The sequence below is a fragment of the Mesoplodon densirostris genome, chromosome 10 (genome assembly GCF_025265405.1).
Source record: "Mesoplodon densirostris isolate mMesDen1 chromosome 10, mMesDen1 primary haplotype, whole genome shotgun sequence".
Taxonomy (NCBI): Eukaryota; Metazoa; Chordata; class Mammalia; order Artiodactyla; family Ziphiidae; genus Mesoplodon; species Mesoplodon densirostris.
In genome coordinates this window covers 84,134,951-84,160,035 of record NC_082670.1, presented here as the reverse complement: position 1 = coordinate 84,160,035, position 25,085 = coordinate 84,134,951, and the positions used below count along the sequence as shown (strand labels likewise).

The 25,085-nt window shown below is 42.2% G+C and overlaps 1 protein-coding gene and 1 long non-coding RNA gene across 2 annotated transcripts; one reads left to right on the top strand and one right to left on the bottom strand.

Annotated features, from left to right (window-relative positions):
- The first annotated feature begins 482 nt into the window (after positions 1–482).
- Positions 483–22,588, top strand: PSMD6 (proteasome 26S subunit, non-ATPase 6). Its single transcript, XM_060109895.1, has 8 exons — positions 483–715; positions 1,462–1,667; positions 4,683–4,828; positions 5,503–5,722; positions 5,822–5,930; positions 17,582–17,750; positions 22,160–22,237; positions 22,388–22,588. The coding sequence occupies exons 1-8, from the start codon at positions 571–573 to the stop codon at positions 22,482–22,484; spliced, it is 1,170 nt and encodes a 389-aa protein (XP_059965878.1). The 5' UTR covers positions 483–570; the 3' UTR covers positions 22,485–22,588.
- LOC132497035 (uncharacterized) lies at positions 18,814–23,510 on the bottom strand. Its single transcript, XR_009533560.1, has 3 exons — positions 23,380–23,510; positions 20,488–20,733; positions 18,814–19,419 (listed from the first exon to the last, which is right to left on the bottom strand). It is a non-coding gene; the product is annotated as an uncharacterized LOC132497035 (long non-coding RNA).
- Positions 23,511–25,085: the final 1,575 nt, after the last annotated feature.

Below are 25,085 nucleotides of genomic sequence, written 5' to 3'. Positions count from 1 at the left end.
TAATGGTGCTGTGGTATTAAGAGTGTGGAATTCTGGGAGCCGTTTTCTGAAAAGAGCGGAAAGAACATGAGCTTTCGAGCTGCAGACAGAGGTTTTTATTCAGGCGTAGCTGTTGCATAAACTTGGTTGGTCATATTCCCTAACTTTGGGCTTCATTTTTCTTATCTACAAGATAGGCTAATAGTACTACTTCCTAATACTGGGAGAATTCAAATGAGATGCACATAAAAGTAAAAGCTATCACAGATATAGAGAACAAACTAATGGTTACCAGTGGGGAGAAGGAAATCCAACCTTGGAGTTGGGCACCACCCACTCTGGGACTCTCGTGGCTGAGAGCGAGGAAAAGCCACCGGCGACCACACGAGGGCGCCCGCGTTCGGGCCGGGTGAGGCATTCCCGGGCGTGTCCAGCAGGAGACGCTATGGGCGGAGAGGGACCCTGGACCGGAAGCCGGGCTGGAGGCGACCGGGAGCAGTCGCGGACTCTTTCGACTTCCGCCGCTGCCGACGCCGCCGCGGGACCAGGCTGAGTTGCCGTTTGTTTCGAGCCGCCACCCTCGCCGTCGCGATGCCGCTGGAGAACCTGGAAGAGGAGGGTCTGCCCAAGAATCCGGACCTACGCATCGCGCAGCTGCGCTTCCTGCTCAGCCTGCCGGAGCACCGCGGGGACGCGGCCGTGCGCGACGAGCTGATGGCAGCCGTCCGCGATAACAGTGAGGCCGGCGCGAGAGCCGAGTCAGCGGCCTAGGCCTGGGCGGCCCCGCGCTCCCGAGCCTGCGGGGTTTTCCCCGACGGGGCTCGCGACCCCGGGGCGCCCCTCCGACGGGGTCCCCGAGACCAGACCTGGCCTTTGCGCCCCTCGGGGCTTTCCTTTTGTCGGGGGCGCCTTCTGGGACCTCCAGCCTTGCCCTCAGAGGTTTGCATCTCTGTGCGCCTCCCACCCTGGGGCCAGCCTCAGGGCGGGGCGGGCGGATCCTGAGGTGTTGAGCCCCGTGCCAGGCACGGAAGAGAGACATGACTTACTGTCATAAGCGACTGGTCTCGGGGACTTCAGCGTTGCGGGTGGAGGGGAAACTTGGGTCGGTTCCTTTCGCCCTTCCTAGCAGTGAATGGCAGCGGGCCCTGTACCGTTGTACGCACGTGTCTGAGTGTGTGTGTGTGTGTGTGTGTGTCAACAAGCTTAGCCTTTCCCTTGCTGGAAGACTGGGGGAATAGAAGCCGCCGAGAGGCAAACCGAGGTTGTCCTCCCCCCGGCCCTAGTAGAGGGCGTCGGTGACAGGTCTGGCCCCGATGCTGACCGCCCAGGCCTTTACCAAGCTCTGTCCCATCCCTTCCTCCTGGCAGGTAGGCGACTGGTGGATGACCTCGCAGTTGTGTACGAGGAAGGAGTGGGTAGACAGTGAGGTTAGGGCAGGACGGGGCCTCACTCCTAAGTCACATCCCTCTTGTTCGCTCTCAGACATGGCTCCTTATTACGAAGCCTTGTGCAAATCCCTTGACTGGCAGATGGACGTGGACCTGCTCAGTAAAATGAAGAAGGCAAACGAAGACGAGTTGAAACGTTTGGACGAGGAGCTGGAAGATGCGGAGAAGAATCTGGGAGAGAGCGAAATCCGAGACGCGATGATGGCAAAGGCCGAGTACCTCTGCCGGATAGGTGACAAGGTGAGTGAGATGGCCTCCCCTCTCTGTAGAGCCTGAAATGGGCACTGTGCAAGGTTAGTAATGTCTCATTTTAAAAACTAACGTCCTTTTCCACTAAGTGCAGAGGTAACCTGCTTACCTGAACTAGTGAATCAGTGCAAAAAATTAATAAAGAAAAAGTTAGTAGTTTTCTTGCTACACCCACTCTGTCACCTGCCCCCAGACAGCAGCCGGTGTGTATTCTTCTCCCTCTCTATGCCAATAAAACAAGTGCCTGTTCGGAGATGTTTGTTTATTTACTGTTTTTACAAAATTGGGATCATTCTCAGTAGTTCACTTTTGTAACGTATCCTGGTTGGGAAGCATTGGTTCTGGTGCATTTTGAAAATTATTGTTTACACAGGTAATCGTCTCCTTGTAAGAAACTAAAATATTATAGTTAATGCCGAAGTTCTATTTGGTTTTTCTTTATTCTCTATCTCCTCAGAGATAATCTTGTAAATTCTTTTATTGTACATTTACAGGCATGTGTATGTACTTGTAGAAATTAGGTAGTATTGGTTTAAAAAGTTTGTTTTAGATCAATGGAATCATAGTGTACTCATGTTGTCCCGTTTACTTTTTCATTCAGCATTATATCTGAGTGACTTCCCATGTTAATGTGCATAAATCTTGCTCATTCTGGTTAACTGCTAGCTAGTAGTCCATTGTAGGGCTGTGCTGTAGTCTACTTAGCTATTCAGTGGTTGGGTATGTGTGTTGTTTTCAGCTGTTTTTGCTAGGACAAGCCACTGCTGTAAAAACATGCTTGTGTGTGTGCCTCTTTGTGTATATATGCTCATGTGTCTCTAAGGTGTATTCTATGAGATGAAATCTCTGGGACGAAGAACAGTTTTTATCTTAGTATGTGTGGCCTGTTCTCCCGCACAGCAGCCAACCTAATTTATACTCCACTATCAGGGCACAAGAGGGATACTCACAAGCATTGGATCTTTTAAATTTTTGAACTTAGTAGTTCTGTAATAGTGGTTAAGAGGATGGGCTTTGAATGTCCTAATTTTAAGCAGTGCACCCTGAAGTATTTACATAATGGATGACACGGTGTCAATATAAAAAAACTAAATAGTGTGAGCTCTTGGATAAGAGTGCCTGGGTTGTATTTCTGACTTCAGTAATCATGATTTACTCCTCTGTATGAGTTTCCTCATCTGTTAAATAGGGATAATGATAGTGCCTAGGGGCAAAGAGCTTAGACTAGTGCCTGCTGCAAAGTGCTGAAATGTTAAATGATACGAGCTATTATTATTTAGTTTAAATTTAAAACAAGTTTTTTTTCTTCTGATTATAAATTTAGGGTTTAAAAAAAAAAAGCTTTGGGGCTTCCCTGGTGGCGCAGTGGTTGAGGGTCCGCCTGCCGATGCAGGGGACGCGGGTTCGTGCCCCGGTCCGGGAGGATCCCACATGCTGCGGAGCGGCTGGGCCCGTGAGCCATGGCCGCTGGGCCTGCGCGTCCGGGACCTGTGCTCCACAGCGGGAGAGGCCACAACAGTGAGAGGCCCGCGTACCGCAAAAAAAAAAAAAAAAAAGCTTTGGTCATTGTAAAAAAGTTGGAAAATACAGAACAGTTTGAAAATAGCTAGTAGTTTGTGTGGCTTTCTAGGCTGTGTGTGGTTTGCTTTGGTTTGGTCTTAAAGAGGATGCATTATTACACGTGAATGTGAAACTTAAAGCTTTTGATTCAGGCCTTAAGGAATTTCAATAGGGATATGTTTGAATCAACATCAGGGGGTTGTAAATCGGTGATGTTCTAATAATATGTTCCATATTTGTTAAATAGCATTCTTCTAAAAAGAAGAGTTGTCTTTTTTCCCTCCTGTTTACTTTCTTGTTTTAACATTTTATTTTGTGTACTATTACTAAATAATGGACTTAGTGGATTTTTATTATTCACTGTGTTGTATTGATTACAGTCATTATTCTTTCCGGTGCTCAGTTTGCTACAAGTTTGTTAGTGCAGGTTCCTTCAAGATGGTTTCTTGATCCTTTTGACATGATCTCCTTGGTCTTCCTTATAACAAGATGTCACAGGCTCACCTGTTATTTTCATTCTCCAAACGTGGAATCATCCATTTCTCCTAGGGTCCCTGGTTTCTTTTATTGGGGGATAGTATTTAAAAACCAAGATCTTAGTACTGGGTGTGCCCATTACTGTCTTGCCAGTCTCTTATTAGAAATGTATGAGGCATAACTAATAATTACATAAAACAAAGCCAGACACGTACTAAAAAGTACCAAGTATAAACAAATAATTTTATTCATGTTCATTTTTTTGTTTTTGTTTTTGGGGGTTGTTTGTTTTGGTTTTGGTTTGGTTTTTTTTTTTTTTTTTTTTGCTGGTGGTGGTGGTGGTAGTTTTTTCTCTGTTTTTTGGCCAGGCCACGTGGCATGTGTGATCTTACTTCCCCAACCAGGGGTCAAACCCGCATCCCCTGCAGTGGAATCTCAGAGTCTTAACCACTGGACTGCCAGGGAAGTCCCACATGTTCATGTTTTAAAAGCAATAAAAACATTTTTTTCCACAATGATTTGAGATAGAATTGTATATTTAAATACTCAATTGTGTTCTAGTACTCAGTGATTAAGATAAAATTTTTATTACCCTTTAGGTGATTGACAATTTACAGTAATTTTACAGTAGTGTATTGTAATTGTTAAAGGAAAAAATATTGAGTATATAGAACAAAGAAGAATACTGAAATAATGGTGAATAAATTATGAATGTGTTTCTTCCATTGTTTTCTAGAATATAAGTATATGCTTAGACACAGTTGATGTCTTTTTTATAAAAGTGGAGAGAATCGTATAAGGAACCCCATGCAATTATCGCCCAGCTTTAACAAGTATCAGCTCATGGCCATACTGTTCTATCTCTACTCCTACATGTTTCCCCAACTCCTTGCTAAGAAAATCCTAGACAGCTGATAGCTTTTGAAACTTTTAACCTTTTCTCACCTGTTGCCTTGGTTCTCTTGACAGGAAGGCGCTCTGACAGCCTTTCGCAAGACATATGACAAAACCGTGGCCCTGGGTCACCGACTGGATATTGTGTTCTATCTCCTTAGAATTGGCTTATTTTACATGGATAATGACCTCATCACCCGGAACACAGAAAAGGCCAAAAGGTGAATTTTATTTTTTCATTTTTTTAATGTTTATTTATTTTATTTATTTATTTTTTGGCTGTGTCGGGTCTTAGTTGCGGCACACGGGATCTTTGTTGAGGCACGCAGGATCTTTTCATTGTGGCATGCGGGCTCTTCGTTGTGGTGTGTGGGCTTTTCTCTAGTTGTGGCATGCAGGTTTTCTCTTCTCTAGCTGTGGTGTGCAGGCTCCAGGGCGCATGGGCTCTGTAGTAGTGTGGCACACGGGCTCTCTACTTGAGGCGCGCGAGCTCAGTAGTTGCGGCGCGCGGGCTCAGTTGCCACACGGCATGTGGGGTCTTAGTTCCCTGACCAGGGATGGAACCCGCGTCCCTTGCATTGTAAGGTGGATTCTTTACCATTGGACCACCAGGGAAGTCCCCAGAAGGTGCGTTGTAGCAGTGGGGATTTATTCCCTCTAAATTATGATGCTACAGATAAGAAATTGATATAAGAAATTTACCTATTTTCTTTTGTTTCCAACTAGTAAATTTGGTCAAGTAATTAATGTTCTTACTTACAGAAATGTTCTCTTTAAATATTTCTTTTTGGTTTAAGTTGTTAAAAGCTGTTTTCTCTTTCATAATAACACAAAACTTGTAAAAAGTGGCACTGTTTATTTCCAGATCATCACCTTACTGTTTTGTATTTTATAGCTTGATAGAGGAAGGAGGAGACTGGGACCGGAGAAACCGCCTAAAAGTATATCAAGGTCTTTATTGTGTGGCTATTCGTGATTTCAAACAGGCAGCTGAACTCTTCCTTGACACAGTTTCAACATTTACGTCCTATGAACTGATGGATTATAAAACCTTTGTGACTTACACTGTCTATGTCAGCATGATTGCTTTAGAAAGACCAGATCTCAGGGAAAAGGTAATGACTGAATCATATTTAAAGAGTACCCCGTGCTCTTCCACCTTAAATACACAAAAATCATTAAAGCACATATTTGTTTTTTAAAAAAATTTCTAGGTAATTAAAGGAGCAGAGATTCTGGAAGTGTTGCACAGTCTTCCGGCAGTTCGGCAGTATCTGTTTTCACTCTATGAATGCCGTTACTCAGTTTTCTTCCAATCATTAGGTAAGGATAGAGTTGCTCGTTTTGACTGTCTGTCTTCATCTTATTTCTGACCCTGTTTGCGGATAACCTAAGATGATTTTTCACATATATGAAAAATATAGTGTGCAGACAGCTGTAGGTCTTTGGTCAGTACAGCTAATCTTTTGCCCATCTTGTTCATAGGGGGGTTAGCAGACTTTGATCAAGTGCTTTTGTGTGGTCCAGGAGGTAAGATTGATGTTTACATTTTTTAAGGATCGTTTAACAAAACAGGACAAAGAAAATTACGTGACAGCTCTTTGGCTCTCAGTGGCTAAAAATATCAACTGTCTGGCCCTTTGCCGAGGAAGTTTGCCTGACCCCTGGTTTAGAGTCTTTCTGGGATGTAAGGCAGAAAGTGAGCAAATGGTTCGAAGTGCTGAGTTTTAGAATTCAGATCTTGAATCTCCTTTTGATTGAGTTGATGTTAATTGAGTTGAATTCAGCAGTGGGTTATTTATGCAACAACTAAACCTTTGTGCCAATTTGCAAATCATTTTCAAGGGATGTTGGTTGAGACAATCTGTTGAAAGTGCTTGTGGTGTTCAGCCCAGGGGTCCTTCCCAGATGATTTTCCTAAAACTTAAAGAACTTGGCATTGATAATTCTCTTGTTTGTGCTGCAAGTTTCAGGAAGTATTTGGTTAATAAGTAGGTAGAATTTACACAACATGGGATAGGAGGACTCCAAATGATGGTCTTCTGTGTTTGGAGTAGGTTTTGGCCCAGTGTTTATGGAGTGCTTTCTGCATAAAGTTAGGCTGCTTTATGGGAATTCATACTACTCCCCTCATGCAGTGGGGGAACAGGGCTCCTCAGGTGTGAACGACCTGCATGGCCCTATCTTCCCATATGTGCACGATGGGTGGGTTTGCACCCAAGGTTGTACTGCAGAATTGCCCTTCTCCCTTTTTTATGCGTGTGGATCTCATCATTATTCTGCTCAAATGTGGCGCTTTTCCCTTCTTCCTTCAGTCCAAAAATTTTTTAAATCCCTTCTCTGCATTCCTGGTCTTATTTTATGCCCCATTCTCTTTTTTTATTGAGATGTAAATCACTATAAAATTCAGTATTTTAAAGTGTGTAAGTTCAGTGGTTTTAGTATATTGACAAGGTGTGCAGCTACACCACTAATTCCAGAACATCTTCATCACCCCAAAAGATGTTCTGTACCCATTAGCAGTCACTTCCCATTCCCGATTCCAGCCCCTAGTCTTTCTATCTCCATGGATTTGCTTATTCTGGACATTGCATATAAATGGAATTACACAATATGTGGCCTTTTGTGCCTAGCTTCTTTTGCCCAGCATAATGCTTTTACTGTCATCCATGCTGTAGCATGTATCAGTGCTTCATTCAGTTTATAGCTGAATGATAACGCCATTGCATGGATATACCACATTTTATTTATCCATTCATCAGATGATGGATACATTATAAATAATGCTGTAATGAATGTTTATGTGCAAGTTTTTGTGTGGACACAATGTCTAGTTTTTCCTGGGGATATACCTAGTAATGGAATTGGCGTGTCATGTGGTAACTCTTTGATTAACTTTTTGAGAAACTGCTTAACTGTTTTCCAAAGAAGCTACACAATTTTACATTCCCACCAGCAGTGTGTGAGAGTTCCAGTTTCCCCACATCGAATACTTGTTATTGTGTGTCTTTTTGATCATAGGCATCTTAGTGGGTGTGAAGTGATATCTTACGGTTTTGATTTGCATTTCTCTGATGACTAGTGATGCTGCATATTTTGTAATGTGCTTATTGGTCAAATGCCCTATTTTTACTTACTTAATTTTTTTTTTTTTTTTAAATCCAGGCCTAGGCTACATGTTCTGCGTGTTATCTAACACAACAGTTCTTTTTTTTTTTTTTTTAGATGTTGGGGGCAGGAGTTTATTAATTAATTTATTTATTTTTGCTGTATTGGGTCTTTGCCTCTGTGCAAGGGCTTTCTCCAGTTGTGGCAAGTGGGGGCCACTCTTCATCGCGGTGCGCGGGCCTCTCACCATCACGGCCTCTCTTGTTGCGGAGCACAGGCTCCAGATGCGCAGGCTCAGTAGTTGTGGCTCACGGGCCCAGTTGCTCCGTGGCATGTGGGATCTTCCCAGACCAGGGCTCGAACCCGTGTCCCCTGCATTAGCGGGCAGATTCTCAACCACTGCACCACCAGGGAAGCCCCAATTTTTTTTTTTTTAATCATTATTTTTTGGCCACACCGCGTGACTTTCAGGATCTTAGTTCCTCGACCACGGATCAAACCCACGCCCTTGGCAGTGAAAGCACAGAGTCCTAACCACTGGGCCGCCAGGGAATTCCCTGCCCCATTTTTTAAACAGCAAATTATTTTGTGATTCTTTTTTAGAGTTTTTCTGTACTGCTACTTAGGACAATTAGGAGTAGACCTTATGCTGTTTTCCTTTGTAGTGACCTTGACACCAGCACAGTGCCCGTATGTTAGTGAGTGCTCTGTGTAACTGTAATGTAAGAGCAAAATGGGGGGAAGTGCTATGCTAGTGTGATGAAATTGATGGCTTTTGGAAACTTTTGAATGGTTGAGGTAACCTCTTCCCATCTTCCCCATCCCTACTGGCAACCTTTTAAAATTTACTCATTTCCCAGATATTTTTTTATTTTTATTTTTAAAAAATATTTTAATTTTATTGGAGTACAGATGATTTACAATGTGTTTCAGGCATACAAGAAAGTGATTCAGTTATACATATATTCATTCTTTTTTAGATTCTTTTCTCATATAGGTTATCACAAAATATTAAGTAGAGTTCCTTGTGCTATACAGTAGGTCTTTGTTGGTTATCTATCTTATATATAGTAGTGTGTATATGTTCAACCCGAGCTCCTGATTTATCCCTCCCCCTCCTTGTTTCCCCTTTGGTAACCATAAGTTTATTTTCGATATCTGTAAGTTTGTTTCTGTTTTGTAAGTAAGTTCACTTGTATTTTTTATTTATTTTTTTTTTTTTCGGTACGCGGGCCTCTCACTGCTGTGGCCTCTCCCGTTGCGGAGCACAGGCTCCAGATGCGCAGGCTCAGCGGCCATGGCTTACGGGCCCAGTCGCTCTGCGGCATGTGGGATCTTCCTGGACCGGGGCACGAACCGTGTCCCCTGCACTGGCAGGCGGACTCTCAACCACTACGCCACCAGGGAAGCCCTGTATCTTTTTTTTTTTTTTTTTTTTTTTTTTTTTTTGCTGTACGCGGGCCTCTCACTGTTGTGGCCTCTCCCGTTGCGGAGCACAGGCTCCGGACGCGCAGGCTCAGCAGCCATGGCTCACGGTCCCAGCCACTCCACAGCATGTGGGATCTTCCCGGACCGGGGCACGAACCCGTGTCCCCTGCATCGGCAGGTGGACTCTCAACCACTGCGCCACCAGGGAAGCCCTGTATCTTTTTTTTTAAATTAGATATCACGTATGAGTGATACCATATATTTGTCTTTCTCTGTCTGACTTGCTTCACTTAGTATGATAATCTGTAGATCCATGCTGCTGCAGATGGTATTATCTCATTCTTTTCTTGTTGCTGAGTAATACTCCATTGTATATGTGTACCACACCTTCATTATCCATTCCTTTGTCAATGGACATTTAGGTTGCTTCCGTGTGTTAGCTATTTTAAATAGTGCTGCAGTGAACTTTGGGTTGCAGGTAACTTTTCAGATTATGGTTTTCTCTGGATATATGCCCAGGAGTGGGATTGCTGGATCATATTGTAGTTCTATACTTAGTTTTTAAAAGATCCTCCATATTGTTCTCCATAATGGTTGCACCAATTTACATTCCCACCAACAGTATAGGAGGGTTCCCTTTTCTCCACACCCTCTCCAGCATTTATTGTTTGTAGACATTTTGATGATGGCCATTCTGACCCTTGTGAGGTGATACCTCATTGTAGTTTTGCTTTGCACTTTTCTGATAATTACCGATGTTGAGCATCTTTTCATGTGCTTTTTGGCCATCTGTATGTCTTCCTTGGAGAAATGTCTGTTTAGATCTTCTGCCCTTTTTTTTTGTTTGTTTTTGGCTGCGTTGGGTCTTTGTTGCTGTGTGTGGGCTTTCCTCTGATTGCAGCGAGCAGGCTTCTCATTGCGGTGGTTTCTCTTGTTGAGAAGCACAGGCTCTAGGCACATGGGCTCAGTAGTTGTGGCCTGCAGGCTCTAGAGCGCAGGCTCAGCAGTTGTAGTGCACAGGCTTAGTTGCTCCATGTCGTGTGGGATCTTCCTGGGCCAGGGCTCAAACCCATGTCCCCTATGTGGGCAGGCGGATTCTTAACCACTGTGCCACCAGGGAAGCCCTGCCCATTTTTTGACTACATTGTTTGTTTGTTTGTTTTTGACGTAGAGCTGTGTGAGCTGTTTGTGTACTTTGGAGATTAATCCCTTGTAGGTTGCTTCATTTGCAAATATTTTCTCCCATTCTGTGGGTTGTCTTTTCCTTCTGTTTATGGTTTCCTTTGTTGCACAGAAGCTTTTAAGTTTAATTAGGTCCCATTTGTTTATTCTTATTTTTATTTTCATTACTCTAGGAGGTGATCAAAAAACATATTGCTGTGATTTATGTCAAAGAGTGGTCTGCCTATGCTTTCCTCTAAGAGTTTTATAGTGTCCACCTTACATTTAGGTCTTTGATCCATTTCAAGTTTATCTTTGTGTATGGTGTTAGAGAATGTTCTAATTTCTTTTACATGTAGCTGTCCAGCACCACTTATTGAAGAGACTGTTTTTTCTCTATTGTATATTCTTGCCTTCTTTGTTGTAGATTAACTGACCATAAGTGCCTGAGTTTTTATTTCTGGGGTTTCTGTCCTGCTCTGTTGATCTATATTTCTGTTTTTGTGCCAGTACCATATTGTCTTGATGACTGTAGCTTTGTAGCATAGTTTGAAGACAGAGGGTTTGATTCTTCCAGCTCTGTTTTTCTTTCTCAGGATTTCTCTGGCAATTCAGCGTCTTTTGTGTCTCCACATAAAGTAAAAAATTTTTTTGTTCTAGTTCCGTGAAAAATGCCATTTGTAATTTGATTGGGATTGCACTGAATTGCCTTGTGTAGTACAGTCATTTTGACAATATTGATTTTTCCAATCCAAGAACATGGTATATATCCTTCCATCTGTTTGTGTCATCTTCAGTTTCTTTCTTCAGGGTCTTAGAGTTTTCAGAGTACAGGTCTTTTGTCTCCTTTGGTAGGTTTATTCCTAGGTATTTTGTTCTTTTTGATGTGATGGAAAATGGGATTGTTTCCTTAATTTTTCTTTCTGATCCTTTGTTGTTAGTATATAGGAATGCAAGGGATTTCTGTGTATTAATTTTGTATTCTGCAACTTTACTGAATTCATTGATGAGCTCTAGTAGTTTTCTGGTAGCATCTATTCTATGTATAGTATCATGTCATCTCCAACGGTGACAGTTTTACTTCTTTTCCAATTTGGATTCCTTTTATTTCTTTTTCTTTCATTGCCATAGCTAGGACTTCCAAAACTATGCTGAATAGAAGTGGTGACAATGGACATCCTTGCCTTGTTGCTGATCTTAGAGGGAATGCTTATAGCTTTTCACTGTTGAGAATGATGTTAGCTGTGGGTTGGTCATATATGGCCTTTATTATGTTGAGGTAAGTTCCCTCAATTCCCACTCTCTGGAGAGCTGTTATCATAAATGGGTGTTGAATTTTGTCAAAAGCTTTTTCTGCATCTATTGAGATGATCATATGGTTTTTATTCTTCAGTTTGTTAATGTGGTGTATCACACTGATTGAGTTGTGGATATTGAAGAATCCTTGCATACCTGGGATAAATCCCACTTGAGTATGGTGTATGATCCTTTTAGTGTATTGTTGGATTTGGTTTGCTAGTATTCTGTCGAGTATTTTTGTGTTTATGTTCATCAGTGATACTGGCCTGTAATTTTCTTTTTTTTGTGGTATCTTTGGTTTCGTGTCAGGGTGAGGGTGGCCTCATAGAATGAGCTTGGGAGTGTTTCTTCCTCTGCAATTTTTTGGAAGAGTTTCAGAAGGACAGGTGTTAACGCTTCTCTAAATGTTTGATAGAATTCACCTGTGAAGACAGGACTTATGTTTTTTCGAAGTTTTTTAATCACTGTTTCAATTTAAGTACTTGTGATTGGCCTGTTCATATTCTGTATTTCTTCCTGGTTCAGTCTTGTAAGGTTGTGTCTTTCTAAGAATTTGTCCATTTCTTCCAGGTTGTCCATTTTATTGGCATATGGTTGTTTGTAGTAGTCTCTTATGATCCTTCCTATTTCTGTGGTATCCCTTGTAACTTCTCCTTTTTCATTTCTCATTTTATTGATTTTAGTCCTCTTCCTTTTTTTTCTTGATGAGTGTGGCTACAGGTTTAGCAAGTTTGTTTATCTTCTCAAAGAACCAGCTTTTAGTTTCATTGACCTTTTCTATTGTTTTCTTTGTCTCTATTTTATTTATTTCTGCTCTGATCTTTATGATTTCTTTCCTTCTACTAACTTTGGGTTTTGTTTGTTGTTCTTCCTCTGGTTGCTTTAGGTATAAGGTTAGGTTGTTTATTTGAGATTTTTCTTGTTTCCTGAGGTAAGAATGTATTGCTGTAAACTTCTCTCTTAGAACTGCTTTTGCTGTGTCCCAAAGGTTTTGGCCCATCATGTTTATTTACATTGTCATTTGTCTCTAGGTAATTTTTGATTTCCTCTTTGATTTCTTCAGTGAACCGTTGGTTGTTTAGTGACATATTGTTTAGCCTCCATGTGTTTGTGTTTTTTACAGTTTTTTTTTCCTGTAACTGATTTCTAATCTCATAGCGCTGTGGTTGGAAAAGAGGCTTGATACGATTTCACTTTTCTTAAATTTACTGAGGCTCAATTTGTGGCCCAAGATGTGATCTGTCCTGGAGAATGTTTAGAAGAATGTGTATTCTGCTGCTTTCGGATGGATGGAATACTCTGTAAATATCAATTAAGTGCATCTGGTCTAATGTGTCGTTTAATGCCTGTGTTTCCTTATTGATTTTCTGTCTGGATGATCTGTCCATTGACGAAAGGGGGTTGTTAAAATCCCCCGCTATTATAGTCTTACTGTCAGTTTCTCCCATATTTATGGCTGTTAGCATTTGCCTTATATATTGAGGTGCTCCTGTGTTGGGTGCATATATATTTACAACTGTCACATCTTCTTGGATTGATCCCTTGATCATTATGTAGTGTCCTTCTTTGTCTCCTGTAACAGTCTTTATTTTCAAGTCTATTTTGTCTGGTATGAGTATTGCTAGTCCAGCTTTCTTTTGATTTCCATTTGCATGGAATACCTTTTTTCCATCCCCTCACTTTCAGTCTGTATGTGTCCCTAGATCTGAAGTGGATTTCTTGTAGATAGCATATATACGAGTCTTGTTTTTATACCCATTCAGTCAGTCTGTGTCTTTTGGTTGAACCATTTAATCCATTTACGTTTAAGGTAATCATCAATATGAATGTTTTATTGCCATTTTGTTAATTGTTTTGGATTTGGTTTTGAAGGTCTTCTTTTCTTTCCTTCCTCTTTCGTTCTCTTGTGATGTCTATCTTCAGTGATGTGTTTGGATTGCGTTTTCTTTTTTGTGTCTCTGTTGTAGATTTTTGGTTTGTAATTTCCATGAGGTTTTGATATGGGATTGTGTTAAGTTGCTGATCTCTTAATCTCAAATGCATTTCCAATATCCTGCCTGTGTACTTTCCTCACAATTGCTGGTTCTGATATCATATATATGTGTGGGTGATTACCTACCGTTACTTTGTATTTGCCTCTACCAGTGAGCTTCTCCATTTGTAATTTTCTTGATTCTAGTTGTGGCCTTTTCTTTTCTGCCTAGAGAAGTTCTTTTAGGATTTGTTGTAAAGGTGGTTTGGTGGTCCTAAATTCTGTTAGCTTTTGCTTGTCTGTAAAGCTTTTGATTTCTCCATCGAATATGAGCTAGAGCCTTGCTGGGTAGAGTATTCTTGGCTGTAGGTTTTTCCCTATCATCACTTTAAATATATCATGCCACTCCCTTCTGTCCTGCAGTTTCTGCTGAAAAATCAGCTGATAATCTTATGCGGGTTCCTTTGTATGTTATTTGTTGCTATTCCCTTGTTGCTTTTTGTATTTTTTCTTTGTCTTTACTTTTTGTTAGTTTGATTAATATGTGTCTTGGAGTGTTCCTCCTTGGGTTTATCTTGTATGGGCCTCTCTGTGCTTCCTGGACATGAGTGAGTGTTTCCTTTCATGTTAGGGAAGTTTGCAGCCATAATCTCTTCAAATATTTTCTCAGGCCCTTTCTCTCTCTCTCTTTCTTCTGGAACCCCTATAATGTGAATGTCGGTGCATTTAGCGTTACCCCAGAGGTCTCTGAGGCTGTCCTCATTTCTTTTCATTCTTTTTTCTTTACTCTGTTCTGTGGCAGTGATTTCCACCGTTCTGTCTTCCAGCTTACTCGTTCGTTCTTCTGCCTCAGTTATTCTGCTGTTGATCCTTTCTAGTTTATTTTTCATTCCAGTTTTTGTATTGTTCATCTCTGTTTATTCTTTAAATCTTCTCTTTGTTAACCATCTCTTGTAACTTCTCGGTCTGTGCCTCCATTCTTTTTGAGATCTTGGATCATATTTACTGTCATTACTGTAAATTCTTTTTCAGGTAGGTCGCCTACTTCCTCTTCATTTAGTTGTTCTTACGGATTTTTATCTTGTTCCTTCATCTGAAACACATTTCTCTGCTCTCGTTTTGTCTGATTTCCTGTGTTTGTGGTCTCCTTTCTGCAGGCTGGAGGGTCGTAGCTCGTCCTCCTTTCTGCAGGCTGGAGGGTCGTAGCTCGTCTTGCGTCTGGTGTCTGCCCTCTGGTGGGTGAGGTTGGTCCTGAGGCTGTGCAGGCTTCCTGGTGGGAGGGACTGGTGCCTGCTCACTGGTGGGTCTTGTCCCTCTGGTGAGCAGGGCAGTGTCAAGGGGTGTGTTTATAGGTGGCTGGGAGCTCAGTATGGCTTTAGGCAGCCATCTGCTGATGGGTGGGGCTGTGTTCCCATCCTGCTGGTTGTTTGACCTGAGGCTTTCCAGCACTGGAGCCTGTAGGCTGTTGGGTAGAGCCAGGTCTTGATGCCAAAATGGTGACCTCCAGGAGAGCTCATGCTGATCAGCAGTCTCTGTGGCCTCCCCCCAGAGACTACTGATTGGTGTGAGCCACAGCCAACCCCTGCCTCCCCAGGAGACCCTCCAAGACTCACAGTTAGGTCTAGCCCTGGCTGCTATGGAGTTGCTGCTTTGTGCTGGGTCCCAGTGTACATGAAACCTTGTGTGCACCCTCCAAGAGTGGCGTCTCTGTTCCCCCCAGTCCTGTGGAGCTCCTGTACTCAAAGCTTCAAAGCCAAATGCTTTTGGGATTCCTCCTCCCAGTGCCAGACCCTCAGGCTGGGAAGCCTAATGTGGGGCTCAGGACTCTCACTCTTGTGGGAGAACCTCTGTGATACATTTATTTTCCAGTTTGTGGGTCACTCACCTGGCAGGAATGGGATTCGTTTATGTCGCAACAGTGCCCCTCCTGCTGTCTTGTTGTGGCTTCTTCTTTTCATTGAGTGTGAAATACCTGTTTTGGTAGGTTCCAGTCTTCTTTATCAGTGGTTGTTCAGCAGTTGTCATTTTGGTGTTTTTGCGAGAGTAGGTGAGCTCAAATCCTTCTACTCTGCCCTCTTCTCTGGAATCGAGTGGTGGCTTTTAGTTTGGATGCTTGCTGCCTCTTTGCTCAGTGTGTGCTGGCTGTTATCCACTTGATATGGGTGTGCAGGTATAGCGGCCCTTCCTGGTATAGCGGGGTAAGCACTTGGTGCCTGGTGGCGGGTCTCATATGGGTGGCTGCTGTCCGCACACTTCTGGGACAGCGGGGACAGGGCCTGGTGCCTGCTTGTGATTTCCCAGATATTTAAAATACAAAGGACAGATAGTTAAATCTTTTTGACAACAGTCATCGTTTGTATCATTTACTCTCTCCTTTTATGTACTAAGGCATGTAGCATTTATTTGGTTTTATATATAAATAAGCCTTTTTGCTTCTCCAAATATACATAGACTTTGTACTTGAAAATATTTTATTTGAAAGAGAAAATAGCATCCTTTTCTGGGTAATACCTGATTGTTTTCAAAAATTAAAAATAAACTGAGATGAGAAAGTCCTATGTCCAAATGCATTTACACATTCACATACACAGACTTCTTCTGGAATAGAACCATTTTAAGATTGTTATATATCCTTCCAGAACTTTTATTCATTATATGTACTTTAAAAATCAGAAAATAACACACCAAAAAAACCCCCCGAAGTTTTTTGTATACATGGAAAATTTTCAAACTGTATCATAGAAAGAAGAAAATGTCTCTCTCTAGCCTTTGATTGCCCAGGTCTTTTCTCTAGAGGCAACTACTGATTTCAGGTTCCAAGGGTGTCCATCCAAGGGCATTTGTATCCAGAGGTATAAGCACATAACACTTTTAAACATGTGTGGATGTATTTTACATGCAGTTTTGTAAGTAGGTTTTTTTTTCTTTAAAATGTATCTTTTTATGTCTTTTAGAAATAGCTGGTTATTGAGTCAGTATTTTTAAGTGGGTGTCGGGCATCAGACACTGTGTATGTAGTGGCAGATCAAGCAGGCAGGACTCCTTGCGACTGCCGGTTGTCCTCTTTTACGGACCTCAGAACGTCAGTGTCTTGAGATAATGTATGTTCTCTGGACCTTCTGCCTCATCCTTCGTTAGGCCTCTTCGTGACTCACTGGCCCAGGCTTGGTCATTGCCCTTATCTGTATAATTCTGTCATCAGATACATGTGGATGGCAGTGACTTCCAGATTCATGTCTCCAGCCCCACACTTGCCAGTGAGCACCAGACCCAAGCCTTGGGATCTTTGACTTGGATGTCTGACAGGGGACTCCACCACAACCCTGCTGAAGTGTAATGTTTGAATCCTTCCCTCCCCACCTCCCCCCGCCACACACACACACAAAGCAACTCAAGAAAAAAAAAATTCTCCTTCTCCAGGGATTTTTATCTTGTTCAAGCCAGAAACATAAGTATATTCTTGAATCTTCTGTCTTGCTTCCATATCCTTGTAGCTGTCCTCCTGCTACGTTCTGAACCTGCTCTCCTTTCTGTTCTTGGGCTTAGCCAGGCTCTTCCTGCCTTGGATCTTTGCATTCTTTGTGTTGCTCTAAGCCTCCTGCTCTCTGCAGGGCAGGTTCCTCAGAGAAGTCTTCCCTGTTGAGTCCAATCCCGTGGAAGCCCTCCTGTTCACTATCACATCACAGTTTTATTTTCCTTACAGAACTTCTTTTTGGAGAGTACCTTATTTGTTCATTTCTCTCTTCTCTTTGAAAATTTAGTTGCTGTGGCAGCAGAGATCTTGTCTTGGCTTCCTACCATATCCTCATTATTTAGAACAGTGATAGTAAGTAGTAGATATTCAGTAAAATAATTTGCACTTCTGTGTGTGGATTGCTCATTAATACTCTGTATACACTTTATAGATAAAAGGCTGTTAATTTCTATCATGTTATAAATCCGTCCTCCAGTTTAATCAGTTTATCCAAAGGGAGGTCCTTATAATTTGTCATCTTATTCATTGCAGCTGTTGTGGAACAGGAAATGAAAAAGGACTGGCTTTTTGCTCCTCATTATCGATACTACGTGAGAGAGATGCGGATTCACGCGTACAGCCAGTTGCTCGAGTCGTACAGGTCATTAACCCTGGGCTATATGGCAGAAGCCTTCGGTGTTGGTGTGGAGTTCATTGATCAGTAAGTTTAAATAACAGCATGTCAATTTATTTTTTACACTTACCTTTGCATGTGTGAACTTGTATATTTTCTCCATTTACATTGCTCCCCTCAATTATAAAAACAAGATCTAAGAATTTTTCTTTCAATATCGAAACAATCGTATCTGTTATCTCTGCTTTCATGATGTGTTTCTACTGTAGTAGCAAAGATGGGACAGAAGTCTACTTTTAACAGTAACTGGAGAAGTTGTCTCTGTCACACCTTTGTGAGCCACACTGCTACTGCAGTAGTGACTCTGAGGACCTAGTGTGAAGTATAAGATAGAGAGCCATTTCCTCTGCTAATGCCTTCAATTTTTTGGTTGCTTCTGCAATTCTGGGCAAACTGGTTGTTAAAAATGGAACTTCCAGCGCTTGAATCAGAGATTCATCAAATATGTATCAAAGCCTTAACTGAATGGGTTGGCATTGTTTCAGGTCTCTGTCTTCATGGAGTTTCATTCTAGTTATGGGGAGAGTTGGCAAGTAAGCAAATAAACGTGTAAGTCATTTCAGATAGAAGTGAGTCTACAGAGATAACACAGTGGCACAGAAAGAGGCGTAGCTGCAGCACAGTAGTGAGGGGTAGGAGGGTAGCCGTGGGAGTCAGGCGGTGTACGGTCGTATAGGGCCTGGTGGGGAACTTGGGTTTTAATCCAGGCGCTGTTGGGGGAGCCACTGGAGCATTTTAAGCCTCTGGTGGGTAACATGGTTCCATGCTCTGTCTTAACACACGCTGGATGGGGACACCAGGTGGTCTGTTCAGCAGCTCAGGGAGGAGCTGTTCCGTGTCTTGGACCCAGGGTAGTGGGAGTACAGTTGGGGGGAAGTAGACGTTCAGGATGTGAGCTGTCCAGGTGGTACCTAATGTAAGTGGTTCCCAGACATTGGCCTTTTAACTTTGAAGATGTAGTTTGCAGTGGCTCACAGTGAAAAAAGCACTTTTTAATGAAGCTGCATTTCATTTTAAAAGACCACACTTTTTAGCCATTTTGGGTTTTTTTCTAATATTTTATTATGAAAAATTTCAAACATGCAGAAAATTGTAAAGAGTTGCACCATAAATTTCCATAGATCCTTGATTCTGTAATTTATTAACATTTTGTTACATTTGTTTTATCACCTTCCATCTGATTTTTAACCGCTTGAAAGGAAGTGTCAGACACCAGTACATTTCACCCCCAGTCACCTTAGCATGCATATCAGTGTTTGTTTTTGGGTGGGTGGGTTGGTTTTGAGTAATCTTTACATTCAGTAAAATGCACAGATCTTAAGTGTACCCAAACTATGGAGCCAGAAATTTCCTCCTTCTCTTCTGTGAAAGAAAAAGGTAATGATAGTGGTTTTTGTTGGTTATCCATACTAAAATAGAAGGCTGCATTCCCTAGGTTGGTTTGGTTTTGTTTCACTTCTGAATTGAACTCGTGTGTGAAATTAAGTCTGGTAACCACTGCCCAAGAGCAGCTGGTTAGTGGGGTGGGGCTGGGGGCATTATAAACGTGCTTCTCACGCAGCAGTGTGAGGAGTGGTTTCCTCTGGTGGGCAGTGCACGAAAAGCAGGGACTTCCTACCCTTCAGTTTCTTAACTGTGCTGTAGTGGTGGTAAAGCCGTGTCCACTGGTTGGGAGCAGTGTGAGGCTCAGTTGAAGCTGTGGATAAGATGCACAGAAGCAGGGGAGTACCAGTTAGACACACTGCAAGTCATTACAATGGCATCTGAACTGGTGGTATGTGGTACATTTCTGGTGGTATTTGTTTAGTTGTTCCCTTCATGGTCTCAGACCAGCTTTAGAGGCAGAGGTTGTCAGTACATACCAAGCTGCAGTTGTTGTTACCAGAAAGGCCTTGTTTGAAATTTCTGTGATATCTGATTTATGCCTGGGTTTTCACAGATTCTGTTTTTCTTCCCTCATAAAATGGTTTTGGACGATTGAACAACGATTGTACTTCCACTTCCTTAGACTTAATAAGATACTGTCGGAGAAGGGGACCAGGCCATTATTTGAAGAAACTGGGCCTTCTGTTGCCGTGTGTAAGGTTAGAAACCATACCCATGGGCTGTATGCTCCCATTTTGTTGGTAGGTGGTTTGTTTGGGGAAGATGAGTCACCTTGGGATATGTTTGATTGATTAGCACACGGGGAGGTGACAAAAACGTCATGTGGATCTAGGGAATGGGACTTGAACACCGATTTAGGGCACTAAGTAGTTAAACTTTGGTGTTGTAACCAGAAAGGAGACTCTGCTTAGATTACTCTTGGTGCACATAGTTCAGAATGAGCATAACTAGGAGTCAGAATATGCGATGAAGTGCCCCCGAAATGGGCACACCACAGATGGCTTCCCGTGGGCATTGAGACTGGCTGTCATTGTGTATTTAGGATTTTTATATAAGAAGTGGTGGGGAAAAGGACATTCCAGATGGACGAAATAGCAGAGAGAGATTTAGGAGCGTGGTTGAGAAACCAGCAGCCTAGGTGCACGGGATGGAACGTGTGGTGATGGACACCGGGGGGGTCCAGAGCCAAGCATGGGAAGATACTAGGTTGGATCTGAAGGGATGAGTTAAAGTTGTTTAGAATCTCTTCTAATCGTCGTGGCGGGGCGGGGTGGTGGTGGTGGTGAACGAAGGGCTGAACTAGTCTCGTGATAGTGGGCATGGGAAGAAGCAGTGGAATTGTCAGCCTGGGTGTCAGCAGTTGACTGGGAGGTCTTACCTCAGCACAGGGCGTTCCTGAGTTTGCTGGCATGTCAAGTCTAGTGCTGTTCTCTACATCTTGTTCCCAAATCATAACATCAAGATTCTTCTTTAGAGGTTTCCCCTGCTGTCCTTTTGGATCTGGGTAGGACTCACAAGGCTGGGTATATCTGGTTGGGTAGTTTTCTCTGTGTACTTCAGTCCCAGAATAATAGGTGCCAGTTGGTTTCGCAGCTGCAGTCTGGAGATGCAACTATGTAAATTGCTGGAAAATGAACACAAGTGAGTTTGGAAACAGTGCTGATCTTTTTTAACTTTTAGATTTTTACCTAAAGCCACTCAGTAACATAACTCAAAAACCAACAGTTGAATTTTTAATGAGTATAGCAATAGAGCATGCTCTATAAACATTGTTACACATAGTTCTTGCTAGTTATAAGATAACCTCTAGCTTAAAATCTTTAATAGCATAACTTGCTCATCTTTCAAGCCCATCACCAGATTTTCCAAAATTGTAAGTTTCCTTATTGAAAAGGAATAGTGGGGCTTTCACCACTGACTGACCAGTGGCAACGACATACTGCAAACATCTTTTAGCCACATTTTCATTTGGTTTTGGACTTGATTTTGGTAGTATTTTGCTATGTAGAAATTCTCTTTACATAATTGAGTTTATCGTTTTTTCCTTACATGGCTTCTGGGATTTGTGATAATTAGGCTGCCTCAACACCATTCCATAAGCCAACCTTTCCCCACTGACTTGAAATGGCACTTCCGTTCGAGATTTGGTTCTTAAGGTTTGGAGTTCCTTTCCTGTTGGTGTTTATGTGCTAGGATCAAGATGTTTTAGTATTAGTATCTGTGACAGTAATCTGTCACATAATTTTTATTTAGGAATCAGATTTTTCTTAATTAGGAGGACTCCCCCTAATTAATCTCCAAATTTAACATATTATAAATGGATTATCTTAAAGGAGTCAGCTTTCCGTTTATTCTCTTTGGCAGCATTGGAAAGCTGTCTTCATGTAGCTCTAGTGCATTTCTGAGCATTTCCTTTCTTCTCTGTGTCATATGGTTGGTAGATAGACCTGGATGGAGGGTTTCACTGCTGATGCTGCTGTGGAGCCGGGTGTGTGACTGTTGTTTAAGTAACTGTCTTAAATTAGGGGGTTTAGGTTGTGACGGGATATACTCACAAATGCCTTTTTTCACATTCCTAATCTGAATTTATTGTAGCACGTTATTCCATCTTAAAAATAATTGGAAAGCTTTCCTTCCCTCTGTGCTCTGAAGGATTTTGAAAATCCTTAGAGTTCCCTGCTCCGGAAAGGTTAAGAAGTAGAAGGAACCTGGACGGTTTCATCAGGTTCCCCCCCAAGTAAAGCTCATTATTTTCCTCCTTATGTTTAATTTTTCTAACCCCTTCAGGTTTTTTCCTGAGCACTTCTGTAGCTGTGAATGGCTTCATTCTTTGACACCTACGCTTCATATGAATAGGCACTTGTAGGGTCACGTTAATTCTGGTAGATAAGACACCTCCAGTACACTGGAGACCATCTTCTCAACTACTGCACGTCAAAGTGTTACCTTGACAGACAAATCATGTGTTTATTTAGTGCAGTTTATTTTTCTAAGAATTCTCTATAAGGCCAATGCTAAAGGCTTTTTTTTCCCCCTTCTCTCTCAATTAGGGAACTCTCCAGATTTATTGCTGCTGGGAGGCTACACTGCAAAATAGATAAAGTGAATGAAATAGTGGAAACGAACAGGTACTCTTAAGTTTGTGTATCATTTGTAATACTGCACAAAATAAAGGACACTCTTAAAAGAAGAGTGCCTTCTTTTTAAAGTAGGTCAACTATTGTTATGAAGTACTGTGACTGGTAAATAATTCATTTTTTTCTTCGATTTACTTATAGACCTGATAGCAAGAACTGGCAGTACCAAGAAACTATCAAGAAAGGAGACCTGCTATTAAACAGAGTTCAGAAACTATCCAGAGTAATTAATATGTAAAAAAACCCCAAAACCTCATACACAAAGGATTTCCTGTAGTGATGCTTTACTTTGCGCCCAGTTGAACTGTATAAAATAAATACTGCATTGTTTCTTTCAATTTACTTTTTTTGACATTTCTAAGAATGGTGTCCAGTACTGTTAAAATAATGTCACATTTGCATCATTTGAACAGCTCTGGTTTATGGTAAATGGTTACAGAGACTACAGTACTTTACTTGAGTTCAAATCCTGACTGCCTCTTCAGTAAAATAAATAGGGGATCATGCATGTCATCTCTTACCTTTAAGCCTTCTGAATTTTAGGAAGGAGAACATGCTGTATAATTAAACACAGTGCTTAGTACATAGAAGACAGACGAGAAATGCAGTGTATTGTAAGCTTTCCCTCAGAAACAAGTATCTACAGAAGATAGGAAGTTATTACTACTTATTTTTTTGTGGTACGCAGGCCTCTCCCGTCGCGCAGGCCCAGTGGCCATAGCCCATGGGACCCAGCCGCTCCGCAGCATGTGGGATCCTCCCAGACCGGGGCACGACCCCGCGTCCCCTGTATCGGCAGGCAGACTCTCAACCACTGCGCCACCAGGGAAGCCCCACTCCTTTTTTTTTTTTGAGGCTACCATAACCCTAGATTCTAGAATCTGCCAAAGCCAGTCTCACTGAAGATTTTAGCTATATTGGCAAAGGGAATCTTTTTTCCCCAATTACAAACTTAGAGGGGGAGAAGTGCTAGGAAGAAAGAAATACAAAACCAGATAAAGGTGCTTGATAGGGCATGAGAGCTCTCTGCTATGGGGTGTCACAGAAAAAAGGAGAGAGACCACAAGAGCAATTATCGAGGGGAAGAAAGCCGCTGGAGGTTTTCAGCAGAGGAATGGCCCAATTTGACTTACCTTTTAAGTGTCACCATGGCCCTGACCTGCAGGGACGCTGGGGAGTGGCAGAATAAACTGTAGAGGCAGCCGGATTTGCTGAGAGGATCCCAGGCTTGCTGAATGGTGACCTTGACAAGAGCAGTTTTGGTAGAGCTGAGTTAAAAAGAGAATGAGAAATGGCATTTTACTGTAAAAAGGGGAGATAAGTATGAGGTTTTGATTCATTTTTTTGAGAGCATGTTTACATTGTTGATGGGAATGATTCATTTAATGTATTAGAGGAGAAAACACATGATCTCAGCAGATGATCTGTTGAAAATAACTTGAAACATTCATTCTTCATTAAAAACTTGAGTAAAACTACGAGTAATAACAGGTTGGGAAAGGAAAGCCCTCTTGCAAATGATATACTTAATGGCAAAGTATTAGAAGCCACTGGCAGTCGTCAGTACTGTACTGAAAGAGGGGCCACTGACTGTTTGTTTGCCAAGGAAGCAGGGACCAGAGCTGTGCTGACAGGAGCTTCCTGCAGGTGCTGTGGACTCTTAAAATGCCAGATGGATTTCTAAAAATGCTTATTTATAAAACCTTATTAACAATGATCACTGTAATTTCTTGAAGAAATTGGTAATATTAAGTACCCTTAACAAAACCCATGACCCTGAAAATCAGTGCTGTTAAATCCAACGTATATGGTCATTGAGGACTTACTGTGTTCCCTGTGCCCATTTAAAAATTAGTAGGGCTCTGTTTTCAGCCAGTTATCACACTGCAGTTCATGCTAGAGGGGAAGAAGTAGGCTTAAAAGGTCATAAAATAACTCCTTCCCTCAACTCCCACCTATAAAAACCACCTGGACTGATGTGATCACACACAGCAACCACGGCTTTTCAGTCGAGGCTTAGATTGAGTGTTGGCCTAGAAGAGAGCAAAAAGCCACATAACACTCTCCATTCCCCCCTTCCCGGCTTTCTGTTTTACCATTTTAGCCCCACCAGCCTAAAATTAGTAGATGAGGATAACAGGTAAGAGATGCTAAAAAAACAAGAAATGCTCTTCACTCCCAGTGCTAGATGGGGAAGCTGAAAACTCTAAAACTGCAGATAAAGGTCCAGGTGAGTAAATTGCCTCATGATGAGTAAAACAATACAGTTCTGAGGTGAAGGAGTCCAGTTTTTCCTTTCTTTTCCTGAAAAAGAATATGCTCGGGCTTCCCTGGTGGCGCAGTGGTTGAGAGTCCGCCTGCCGATGCAGGGGACACGGGTTCGTGCCCCGGTCCGGGAAGATCCCACATGCCGCGGAGCGGCTGGGCCCGTGAGCCATGGCCGCTGAGCCTGTGCGTCCAGAGCCAGTGCTCCACGACGGGAGAGGCCACAACAGTGAGAGGCCCGCGTGCCGCAAAAAAAAAAAAGGAAAAAAGAATATGCTCATTGCAAAAGAAATTCAGGATACTAAAGTGGACTGACAAGGCAATAATGCCGATTAATATTTTGATGAATATTCTCTATATTTAGTCCTATGCATATGTATTTTTTAATACAAAATCAGAGTTTCTGTGTTAGCTTCAGAGTATCAGTTTGGAAGTGAAAATAAAATTGGAACCTAACACATTTCTTTTTAATGCGGCCATACGGTATAGGAGAAATGAGCACTGGCACTGCAGCTGGAAAACCAAATTCTGATCCCAGCTCTTCTCATGCTGGCTCTCTGATGCTGGGAGAAAT